The sequence below is a fragment of the Fusarium redolens genome, assembly GCF_020744475.1.
Source record: "Fusarium redolens strain MPI-CAGE-AT-0023 chromosome Unknown BKA55scaffold_3, whole genome shotgun sequence".
NCBI classification, from domain to species: Eukaryota; Fungi; Ascomycota; class Sordariomycetes; order Hypocreales; family Nectriaceae; genus Fusarium; species Fusarium redolens.
In genome coordinates, this window is record NW_025763666.1 from 1,396,962 (window position 1) to 1,409,007 (window position 12,046).

Genomic DNA, 12,046 nt, shown 5'->3' on the forward strand with positions numbered 1-12,046 from the left:
TTGCCCGAAGGCTAACTGCATATGTAACGATTGTTTGTTTTGTCTCTGACCGGTGATGTGCCCAGCTTACAGGTGGTTGCATCATTCCCTTCAGATACAAGACTGGTTGACCTCCACGAAAGGTTGGGCGGTCGCTTATTGACCAGCAATTATGCCCGGTAATCAAAAGAATTCCAATCATCTTTCCGTTGTTCATGCGAATGATGCGTCATTGGGCATGCTCCGCTAAAGAGGCCAGTCATGCTATGCTCGTATTGTAACTTGCACGCTACTGAGGCCATGTGTAGGTCCGAATCAATTTCCATGATTTCGTGCAACGTTCAACCGCTGGCGGATGGACCTGGTAGTGGCAGAGAATCCCTTGGCGCATCGCTATTGGTTCATGCTTCTCGGGTTTGTATGAGCCGCATGGTTTATTTTCACCGGCTATATCTCCCCCAATCAAAGACAAGTCTCCCAATGTAAGGGAATTGACCGGTCAAGGTCACGCAGCCCATCAAAGCACAAGATGGAGCTCGTGACTAGGGCCTCAAGATGTAATGACGCGATGCTTGACCGTCAATTTGTGTCTCTCAAGTCCGTCTCGGCGGGCGAACTTGCGTTTCTTGGGTGGATTCGGGCACCCAGGAACATCGCACCGCCAAGGTTTCCGATGCTTGTTGCAGTGTTGTCTATGACAGGGGTTAGTTTAAACCAGCAACTCGGGGTGATAAGTATAAGCATACGCAAAAGAAGAATTTCGATCGAAGACCACAAGTTTCCCCTCCTTGTCAACACCGCCCTTGTCACAACGATGTCCCAAGGGACAGTAGTACGAGCCTTTACCTCTCTGTTTAAGAGCGTCCATGTCGATTTTGCTGAATTGTTCATCTTCATCGTCCTCTGAGTCTTCTGAAATGGACAGGTTTCCACCAGGTGATTGAGCGTCATCGGTGCTTCGAGATGCTAGCATAGCTCTCTGGCTTTCTCGAGCTCCAACGTCCATGTTGTTGCCTCCAGAGAATGACCGATTCCAGCCTGAAGATTCAGATTTAATAGCAGGGAAGGAAGGGACTGTGTGGTAAGTTGGTGCGGATAAAACTCCTCCAGGTTCAGGTGTCCGTCGCCAGACTTCTTGTACGTCTTCAGAGAACTTTTCTGCTAGATCACGGATCTTGCTGCCAAAACAGGTGAGCCATGGTACAATACGATTGGTTCAGAGACTTACCCAAGCTTGCTGATGTTCATGTCCATTGTAGCCATAGGCTGTAAGTCCGCCATATGCGTCTTGTTGTAGGACAGCTCGTGTGCCTCCTCTGCAGCTGATGTTACATGAGGTCCCTTAACCAGTCTATCTGTCAAAGAAAGCCACATTTGGGCGGTCTGGGTAAGATATTCTCCCACATCGTTGATGATATTCTGGCGTTGTTCGGGCGATGAAACATTTGTAGTAAACTTTGCCTTTGCTGCCAACTCCCTGGAAGCAGCCTCCAACTGGAGTCGGACAAGGGCATCCAGAGAATTGGGCTCCATAGTATTTCTGGGGATTGTGTTGATCCCTGATTCAAAGACAAGTGCAGATGATGGAATTGACATGATGGTACAGTAGTATCTGTACCTCTCTCGATACTATGGAGATCGCTGGCAACAAACGTCGATGTGTGAGTATACACCTATAGTACTGTATGTAGGTATGTACTCTGCACTATGCTCAGGAGCTTCGACCAACCACGCGGGACCTAGCAGTAGCGTGTTGCAAATTGTTGTGGCACGGAAGCTAACGAAGGGCTCCGGACCGGCGCGGCGCGGCGGCGGCGGGAAGACAAAAATTTGGGGCGACCGAAGGGGAGGGGGAAATGGCTGTCAGGAACTGTCTATCCGTCCACCTAGGGTTCGCGGTCGCGCTCCTAAGACAGAAGAAAAGAAAAAGATGCGCATGCGTCGGTCAAAGGAGGGCAGCATGTAGCGTAACCGTCGGAGAATACCATGTGCGGGTTTGTGTGGTATTCAGGCCTAGAAGCCGGTGCTGAGAGGCGAAAGAAAAAAGTCACAAACAATCTGCTCGGTGAGCGTCCTGCGTCTTTGGTCCGCAAAAGAGGACAACGACGGCAACACCCAACGTCGGGTCGACAAAATGTATGTTGTGGTCTCTTCGGTCGGTCTCTTGGAACTTGCTCCTTATGAGGCCGGTAGAGAGGCAAGACACGCGGTGCCGGGCACGAGCACAGCTTTTTCGTGCGAGCAATAAGTGACGAGACAAGAGACAACAAGCTTGGGAGGAAAGAGACAACTGAGTCAAGGTAACACTAATGCGTATGGGGGTTGCCGCAGTCCGTCTCACAGGATGTACCAAGCACCGTTTGCAGTACTGTTGGCACTGGACTCAAGCCCTGTTGTTTGTGTCTCCTGTCAAGGGTCATCTTGACTGTGCCCTTGCTAGACCGGTTGACCCTCTTGACCCCGAAGAAGCAAGGGTGGGTGATTAAGTTGGGAGGTGCGCCATGGCGTTTTTTTCCCTGCCGCTAAAAAGCCATCTTGGGCCTCGTAAGTATGTAAATCCCTGGTCCTTGACCCTGGAAGTCCAGGTCCCATCACATCGGTGGACCGCCACACCTGCTCAGTCCTTTCATCCCCTCTCTAGCTCTATCTTGACGGCGGCAGCAGGCGCGTAAGGCGCGTGAGGCAACGGTGGGTGAGATTCGCCTTCAGGTTGTCCGCCCTACCAATCGTGACTAGGCCATACTGCATCTAATATCGTGAGGCGGCGTCCTGCTAGCTATTGGAGAAGCCCTCTCTTCCCTTGTGTTAAGGGCTTTAAGCTCGTCAGGTTCCAGGTGGGGAGGCCTGCGATCCAACCATTGACCTTAATGTTTCTAACAGCTCCTAGACATCTCTTTAGTTAAAAGTCCAAACTGTTTCTAGAGAGGCAGAGAGTAGCACCTGGTCAACGTCCCTTTTAATGCAGGTACTCTCCCCAGACTCACCTCACGCCATGACCTTACGGTCTTCTTGACTTTGCTTTAACACCCCTCTGCTGGTCCCTCGGTTGAACTGTTTCCTCTTCGCTTCTTGTTGTCTCCTTTCGCCCCCGCTATCCCGGTGGTTCACACTCCAAAAACCCACTCTCAGTAGGCGTGGTTCTTTGCCTTGAAGCGAACCACTCTACTGGTATCTCATCAATAGGCTCTCAATTCGACGCGCCGCAACGGTTGTGCGTCGCCCCTGGGGCCCGGCGGCTCTGATCATCAAACGTCTGACATCGCTTCCCGTTACCGCCGCCCGCTGCCGCTGGCCTTCCGTGGTGTTCTGATCCGGCCGACTCCGAAACGACTGTACTGTAAGGTCTTGTTCTCTCATCTCTCCCATTAACTGTAGCACGGCCCATCGGAGTCGCCCCGGCGTTCCCTGTCTCGAAAGCAGCGAGCCGTCCAAATGGAAAGTTCACCAGAATCAGTCCGTCCGGTGAAGCGCGTCAAGTACGCGCAACAAGACGATGCGATTCCACTGAATACAGCCACATCCAGCATCAGGACCTCCGACACCGTTAACGAGCCCCTGGTTACTGATGTCCCATTGTTCGACAATACATGGCCCATGACAACGGAATTGTCGTCCCCCTCAGAGGTCCTATTCAACCTTCCGGAGGACCTTGGCAATTCGTGGGCCCCAGCTTTTACAGGTAAGGAAGTGAACCTGTTGTCACTCACTCCATGTCCCCATCTACCTCACCTCACCCACCTTTCCTTATGGCTCGGCCTTCTGGGAAACTCTTCAGATCCTAACTCTGACCCGTTGTCCCTGTCAAATCCCTGTGGAGGATCTTGAAGTCAGATGGGTCTTTGATAAGAGAGGTGTAACCATGAGCAGGAAGGAGATGAGAGAGAACATGTTGCACCCACCCACCCCGCTCTTACTCCCACCCTCACCCCGTTGCACAATCCGACTGAGAATCCATCTTTCATCCATCATGTTCCCGACTTTGTTCCAATTCCAGCCGAGAAGATCAGAACTACCCGTTGACCCGACCATGCCATGGTAGACTATCAAGTCCGTTCGCTGACGTTCCATGCAGCACCCCAGCCTGTGTTGAATCTTCAGGTAGCCACAGCACCTCAACCAGAACCTCAACCTGAGCCACCTCGCTCTCAGGCCCAGCGACTCCCTCGCCTCTTGCCTGCGGTGCACGACGCTCTTCCAGAACGAGCTGTTGAACCGCAAGACTCAAAGAAGAGAGGCGTGGCACCAGTAGACGGGCTCGTTGCAAGTCCGTTCACTGCAAATGAAGACCGACTGATTGTGTCTGCCTTTCCTCGGTTTATTCGCCCTGAGAATGGACAGGTGAACGGGTATGTCAAATTCAACTGGCCTTCGCGAGCTCCATCGAGACGACCGTCTGGCCCTGTACCACCCCCATCAGAGGATGACGTTGAGGACATAACGCCCAACGTAACGCGATCACACACTCTCGATCGCAATCCAACCATAATAACTCTGGTTAACCCTGTGCCTGCCATGTCTTCCGCGCCAAATGGGACTATTTCACCCATGGACCTAGAGGGAGGATGGGGAAGTGCTTCGTCGCCGATATTGATGGCAGGTTCTCCAGTTTCCCTTCAAGACACTTCACAAATTTTGGTATCGGGTGACCCGAAAATGCTGCCCCCTCAGTTCGGATTCCAAGCAAAGATGGATCATATCGACAGACGATTATTTGAGTTTTGTAAGTCTGCTAGAAACCTGCTTACCAGCGTTGTGGACCTTGAACAAGCGTTTGCTCACCACTCGGTAGATATTAAGAACTGGTGTCCAGGAAGGAGTGTGCTCAGCAACACAAACCTGTGGTTGAAGGATCTGGCGCCGATGCATAAGAACGAAGGCATTCTCCACGCTATTCAGAGTCTTGCCGGCGTCTACATCTATGATTATATACCGGATGAGCGCATCCGACAGCGGATCAATCAGCGATATGTCACGGCGGATCAATATTTCAGCACACTCCTCAACGCACCCGAAAGCAGGGAAAACGGTAAAGGGCAGGAGGTCATCACCATGGCCGTGCTTCTTTCAATGCAGGATGTATGTATAATCTCGCTGCAGTATTGGTCATCCTGCGCCTTCGTCGTTGTGAAGAGATCTAACTGGTATTTAGATTGTCCTCACTGAACGACGACTCAAGAAGCCATACAACCCACGATGGCTGGAAGGATTCAGGCAGGGCGAGTACTTTCTGCAGGCAACAGATCCCGGTGCTCGCTACTGGAAAAACAACAACGTCCAGTACAACGAACTTCGCATCTCTCAATCTATCATCGTTGGTCGGGCAGTGATTCTCGCTCAACCGATGATGGCCCTTCCATCACCAGAGACTTTTAACCCCGAGGCTGAAGCAGGCAGGTTCAGCTGGCTCCTTTATGGAACAGAGAAGGATATGTTTGAGATCCATGGTGGATGTGGCTTTTCAAAGAAACTGTTGCATCTTATGAGCCAAGTAACGTACTGTGCAGGCCGATTGCAGCAAGAGCCCGAATCTACCATCGTCCCAATCACGGCAAGATTTCTCTTGCGCGAACTATCGGAAATGCGCCAATGGAGTCGTGAAGGCAAAGACTGGGAGCTGGCTCGAAAGTACCCTCCAACGATAGACTGGGTGCGCGACAAAGCAGATGATGTGATAATCGATTCGAATCAAATCATGACGGAGGTTACAGCTGAGGCATGGAGGATCGCCGCAATAATTTATTATCAATGTCGTCTTCTGAGGTACGAATGTGTGATGACGGGGAAGAAAAGGAGGAGGGAGCGAAGTGGACAAACAGGAAGAAGTCGGAGATCCATTGGGATAACGAGCGTTGATTTTGCAACAGCTCGACTTACTCCCTCCCTCTCTGCCGGCCCAACACTCAACTTAACGACAGTGGCAAGAGCGCTCGCTGACTGAACCTCTAGGCTGCCTCGAAACCACCCGGAAGTTCTTACCAATCTTGATGATCTTGCCCGTTGCATACGAATTATGCCTACATCGGGGTCTCACTTTACAGCTCAAGCACCTTTGTTACCAGTGTTTTTTCTGGGCTTACTCGCTACTGAACCTATACACAAGGAAGTTTCAATGGGTTGGTTCGAACAAGTGGTTCAAACGCCAGTTCGCAGTGTAAGTGCAAAAAAAAAGAAGAAAAAAAGAGAAACGCAAACCTCCCATTTTTTAGTAATCTATGGCAAGCCGCAGGCTGGTTCTGCCCTTGCCCAGGTCTACTGCATCCAACATTACTCTAGTTGCAGAATTAGGAGCTAATTACCTATTACCTCAGAGCGTCCCCCCCTTGTACGATGCGCTTTTGCGCATCTGGAAATGGATTGACAAAGAAGTACAAATCCAATCAGATCCAACTGCTCTCCCCAAAGCTATCGGTAAGAGGTACCCTTGGTGGGAACACCTTGTTGCAAAGGTCCTCGATGAAGAAGAGGAAACCCTGTGCCTAACCTGACGGAACGCAACGAACAAACTTTGATCTGTCCATCCATTTTGGGATTACAATACCTTCCTTACTCGTAAAAGGTACTGTTCGCAGATATTCTCAGCAATAGTTGCCCGCCTTTTGGTGAAAATTCTTTTAGGAATTAGATGTGATGGTAGCGGCCAGCCGCGGAGACAGATTAATAACTGACTCCCGAAACGGCACTGTCGGCGTCGTCTCGCTGGTCCTTGCTGTCTTTACGGCGAACGAGATATTGTCCTGAAAACAATATCAGTATGAAAATCGTAAAAGAAAAAAAGAGAGAGAAAAAAAGGAAGAAGAAGAAAAAAAAGAAGTCGCCAGGGGATGTTAATAGGAGGGAACCTACGGAACTCCGATCCTGGGGCCTGCCAGACATCGATTACGCTCAGCCCCGCCTTATAGCACATGAGGCGGACGTTATCTTCGCCGTACTTGTGAGAATCGAACCAGTCGAACTCCTCGCCTTTCTGGATGGTGCGGCTCATCTTCTTAAGCTTCACATCATTCTTGGCCCGGAAAAAGAACCGATGACGAGTAGTGGGCTCGTCCTCCAATTGCGCGAGGAGTTCCCAGTCCTCCTCCCGAAACCATTCCTCACCTGCCAGGCGATTGGCATGCTTGAAGCCATTCAAGAAGAACTTGTGGTAGAGGTCGTCGCAAGAGTGGTAGGCGTTCCAGATCTTCTCCTTGTTACCGGGAAGGGTGTGACCGTCCATTCCAATCAGAAGCAAGTCGTCAGGTCGCAGGGCATCGGCCCAGAACTTCAGGTGAGCGAGTGCTTCAGGCCAAGGATCGTTGCAGAGAACCGAACCTAGCGAGAGGAAGAGACGGGGTGTCGAGATCTTTTGGATATAGCTCATGCCATCGCCAAAGGTACCCCAGATACCAGCACAGGTCACTGAAGATTCAGGGCTCGGGCGCTGCTCCACGAGGTATTTGACATTGTGGTTCAGCGACGATCTGGAGATGTCCAATGCGAGGTACTTGGCGGGAACTTTGCCCTTTTCAAAGGCAGCGAGAAGGTGGCCAACCTTGCGAGTGTCACTGGACGGAGCCGTGTTAGTATGGACAGGGTAAGCTTACAGCCACCACTCATTGAGGGTGGGCAGAGTGCGGGGCAATAGAGGATGAACTAACCCAGCTCCTAGATCGATAATTGTGACACCAGCTGGGCATCGCGCAGCAACGTCGGCGCCATGCTTATCAAACAAGGCAATCTCGTCATGAGTCTGATAAAACTCAGGGGTGAAGATGATCTGATTCCAGATCGGCAATCCGACATCGTCGTACAGTAATTCGTCAGGCAGCGTGGGCTTGGAGGTTGGAGAGTACGGGGCCGTGAGGGCCTCTTGCAATCGCTTGCCAACACCATCATACATGTTGCTACCACCGATATCGACTACGGCTCCATGGGCAGGAGCATCATTCTTGGGGTCCATCATAGCAATCGAAGAACATCAATCAATCCAAGTATTCGTTTTTCCAATGTCGTTATGCAAAATTGGAGGAGTGTGTGACTGTACTTCAAGGTTAACAGGGCCCAGTACGCACAAACAGTTCCACGACTCAGGGTCAACAATACCACTTACGAAGATTCAAAAAAAAAAAAAAAAAAAAAAGAAGCGCGTGCTGTGGAACGTCAGGACACGGCACGATATGGCAGTGTTGTATTCAAAAAAAAAAAAAAAAGGTTTGAAAAAGGTATTGGCGGTTGAGATCGTCTACAACAACCTCGATGCTAGCGAGTGAAGCAGAAAGAGATTGCGATTCAGGGCACGCGCTTCCCGATTTTATACCCGGCAAACAGATGTGAGAAGGCCGTTATTGTGATTACTACCGCTGTCAAGTTACTGGCAGACACCGGCCACTGCTACCGGCTGTCACTGCTCAATGGAGACAACCGCCCAGGGATGATTCGAAGAAGGGCCGCAGACGATAGGAATGTGTGAGAGCAAACGAGGCAGGCAGTCAGGCACTGGACTACCTAGCAAGGGCCGTGATATGATTTGAGTCGATCTGATTCGAGGCGATTCAAGCAAAAAGAGAGGGAATTGCCGTTGTGGCAGCGTGGATCCTGTCTGTTAAAACAAAGCAGCGCAATGTCTGATTCTTTTTCTTTTTTTCTTTTTTTTTTCTTTCTGTGGTGCCGTTTTGACAGCTCAACGTCAGTACCAGTGCAGTGCATAGGCAATGCAGCTGGTCTGCTGCTGCTGCTGGATAACACGCCCATACCCATAGCTATACCCCAGCACTTGGAGTGTGTTTGCGTGCGTAAGGTGGTAGAATAAAATGGGATGGATCTTGGCCATGTCCAGAAGTGGTTCATCCTACATTAGGGCGAGAGCGTGGAGGGTGACATTCTCATGCTTCGACATTGACCTCCCCACCATAAGACATGGGGTTCCGGTATGTGCTGGGGAAGATATCAAGACCCTTGTTTTCGCAGTTTGGAACTGCCTGCTACCTTTTCTTTTTCTTCTTGGTACTGACAATCAATCTATAGTGTTGTTTGCCTTGTTTCACGTGTCTCGCTCTCGTATTAGTCTTACAAGTGTCATGTTTCGACTGATATGAAACTGAGCTCACCTCTTGCACTCATATAGATACTTCAGCTTCGGCTTTAACCACATGCTACGGTACCAAGGCAGTCCATGCCCCTGCAGAACACGCTAATGAAGCTCCAGGATGTGGTGAGAAACAATAGCCCATTTAGGCATTTGGGGCCTATGGCCTGTGTCCAGGTCCCCTCCACAATTGCTCGAGGTTGTGTTGCAAAACTCGTAAAACACAGCACAAGCCAACTCGCGGCAGGCTTCAAGGCACCAGCACATCTTGACTTCTTCAACGTGATGATATGGATCAATCCAATAATGAGATGAGTTGCTCTCAGGAATCTGAACGACCCATCTTTATCCCCACAGACCCGCCTTCACCCGTTATAGCCGTGCCGGGCGCTATTTTCCCCTCCATGCCTCGTTTGCTATGGTCTGTGGAAAGTCAGGTGGAGTTGGTGGCAGGTTTTGAACAGATGACTGGTCACCTTGGCGCAGAGAAGGGAGAGCCTTGAAGTTATTCTCAGGCAAGGTGGCTGCGCTAAAGGGCAGGGTAGGGCAGGGCACTTTGTTCACCCCCAATCTGACCAGCCCTGAACGGTGGGAGGCAAGCAGATGCACGTCATGGTTTGAGACGGATCCCGCTCAAGCTAGAGTGCAGCATGAGCGTGACAGATGGGAAGATAGCGTGGTTGAGGTCGGACTCCATTGGTTACAAAGCTTCTAGTCATTCCCCTTCTTGGACTGAGAGCGTGATGATTTGATTCTGTGGGTAGTACAATGGCGTTATTGATCCCCAGTGCTATCTCAACGGCGGTTCCTGACACCCTCAGCTGTTCTATTTAGAGCCCTTGGTGAAAATCGCCTGGGGTCCTGCTGCGAATCTCGAGCAACAAAGGCGAGTCTTTCCGAAGATGGAGCATGCCATTGTCGTTGTCCCACGGTTAAATCTCAACACCTTGACCGCCTGTTGATTCATCATTGGAAAGAGCATGCTCTCCGGCTGCTTGACCAGGCTCGGCCCCAATTATGCCCCATTCTACCGCGGCACAGATCATTGTTGCATCTCTCGATGGCCTGTGATATGGAGGCGGTGGGGAAGATTGCGTACCTGTCCAGCTGCTGCAGTTGCTACTAGGCATACGTGCAACGAAGCAATGCGGTTGAAAAGTTTGACAGAGTTGGAGTTCAGATGGATTCTGCTAGAGATCCCTGTATAGGAAGATGTTTGTTTCGGAGTGTCCAGTCGAGATTCGTCAAGTAAGTACCATGTATCCAGGCCCCTTCTCTGATCCAATGTGGTTCGTCCTGAAGTGGAGGGAGGTGTGCTGCAAGAGTGAGATGCAGAAAAATAGCCCGCCGCTATTGCAAGGGTTCGATTGCACTAAACTGGCACTAAACTAAACCAACCTGGACCAAACTCTGAGCTGGAGGGCTTCCAGTACCTGGCGATATACCCCCGGTTTTTATAAGATGTGCGGAACTCTGAAGCTCAGTCTTGAACATGGTGGACTCTGGACCCTGAGGCCGCCTCGAGCATCAAACTCAAGCTTCAACGTTCTTGATGGGGCTCGTTTGCATGTACGTAAGTCTTGGCCAAGGTAGACTTCAACTAAGGGCAAGGAAGGGAACTCCCGTGGTGCTAAAATGGTTTCCTTTTCTTCCCGCGGTCCGCCCAGACTTAATTGGGGCCTCTGGAATCATTGAATCTCAATGGCAAGGCATTTCCTATAGAAAGACGACATTAATGCTCGAATGGATTCTATGTACGACACGCCGACGTCTGGCAACGCGGCTTGCGCGGCCGGCGATATTCGTCAGCTATCAGTTGTTTACTTCACAACAGTCTTGCATCCTGAGATCCTCCTGCTCTGGTTTTCGTCATCATGTTTCTATTCCCATGGCTGACTATTCCAGAGCCATATGGATTCGGCTTCAACTCAATTAACAGCGCAGGGTTCCACAATAGAGGTTCAACTATCACCATGGGTTTCGATTAGTGACGTTATAAGCATTGGATGCCACCCCTCTATGATCTTAGGCGCGGACTGACGAACTCAATTCAGACACCTTCGCTTTCAGACCCAGCTCATGGTGGAAAGGCTCAACTTGCTTGTTATCAACCGGGTATAGTTGCCGCCTAAAACTGCAAGATAGCGCAAATTGGTCAGTATGCACTGCCTCTGACGAGAGCTCGATCACGTCCGATGACAGGATATAGCCTTGCATGATGATGAACGCTATTGGTAATACATACTAAGAGAACACCTCCCTACCTATGTAAGCGGGGTGGACTTAAACATTTCGATCGACAGGTTTCCCTATGCGGGCACACACACCCTTCTGTAGTGATGGAGGGTCGTTCACAACCATATCACCGTTCTCACAGCCTTATAGCAACACCAGATTTTGCTATAGCACAAGAAATTAGTCACTCCTGCTTGGGCTCTGAGAGTTTGACTGGAAGTCCAGGAATATAAGATCCACTTGGTAGTGCTTGTTAGTCTTTGAAAGCGACCAAAATGATACCTTCTGCAGATTTGAAGGCGATATGCTCCGGACAGAAGACAGGGTGTTCTGGATGCTCACTTACATCACATCCTGGGCTGTGTCTAGCCAGTAAGCAGCCCGATAGATCGCGATTGGGGTTTGTCACCCTGTTTTGGGGGCTGGTGAGGTGTGGTAACACAACAGGATCCTCTCTAATGGTGTTGTCTCCCTGCACAGGTGTTCTCTCTAGACTCTACCGGACTTCAGGGCCGAAAGGTTGTGGGTGTCCCCAGGCCTTCATTGATTTGCCACTCCCAACGTGCTGGTAAGAGCTACCTATAGTTGGTTTGTTCTTAATCACTGCTTTTCACCAACAATACCATCTTATGCGATGTCCTTGAGGACGCCAATCCGTGCTGTCACGTCAATAGTTGCCTTTTGAATGTGGACAAGGTCTTTATTGGACGGTAACGCGACGGTCAAGCGAGAAACCAGGGCATGGACAGGGGGAATAGCACACAACGCACG

At 50.5% G+C, this 12,046-nt stretch overlaps 3 protein-coding genes across 3 annotated transcripts; 1 reads left to right on the plus strand and 2 right to left on the minus strand.

Annotated features, from left to right (window-relative positions):
- Positions 1–688: 688 nt before the first annotated feature.
- On the minus strand, positions 689–1,575 carry BKA55DRAFT_590506 (uncharacterized protein; the record flags this gene model as incomplete). Its single annotated transcript, XM_046195103.1, has 2 exons — positions 689–1,157; positions 1,208–1,575. 2 exons carry the CDS (start codon positions 1,573–1,575, stop codon positions 689–691), a joined length of 837 nt encoding a protein of 278 aa, XP_046053866.1.
- A 1,836-nt stretch (positions 1,576–3,411) lies between these two features.
- BKA55DRAFT_718516 (fungal-specific transcription factor domain-containing protein) lies at positions 3,412–6,578 on the plus strand (the record flags this gene model as incomplete). The annotated part of the gene is made up of 7 exons (XM_046200946.1): positions 3,412–3,666; positions 3,847–3,994; positions 4,028–4,699; positions 4,769–5,055; positions 5,129–5,739; positions 5,926–6,130; positions 6,288–6,578. 7 exons carry the CDS (start codon positions 3,412–3,414, stop codon positions 6,462–6,464), a joined length of 2,355 nt encoding a protein of 784 aa, XP_046053867.1. The 3' UTR covers positions 6,465–6,578.
- Positions 6,579–6,633: 55 nt separating this feature from the next.
- BKA55DRAFT_502665 (histidine-specific methyltransferase) lies at positions 6,634–7,915 on the minus strand (the record flags this gene model as incomplete). The annotated part of the gene is made up of 3 exons (XM_046186945.1): positions 6,634–6,713; positions 6,823–7,520; positions 7,560–7,915. 3 exons carry the CDS (start codon positions 7,913–7,915, stop codon positions 6,634–6,636), a joined length of 1,134 nt encoding a protein of 377 aa, XP_046053868.1.
- Between the last annotated feature and the right edge of the window lie 4,131 nt (positions 7,916–12,046).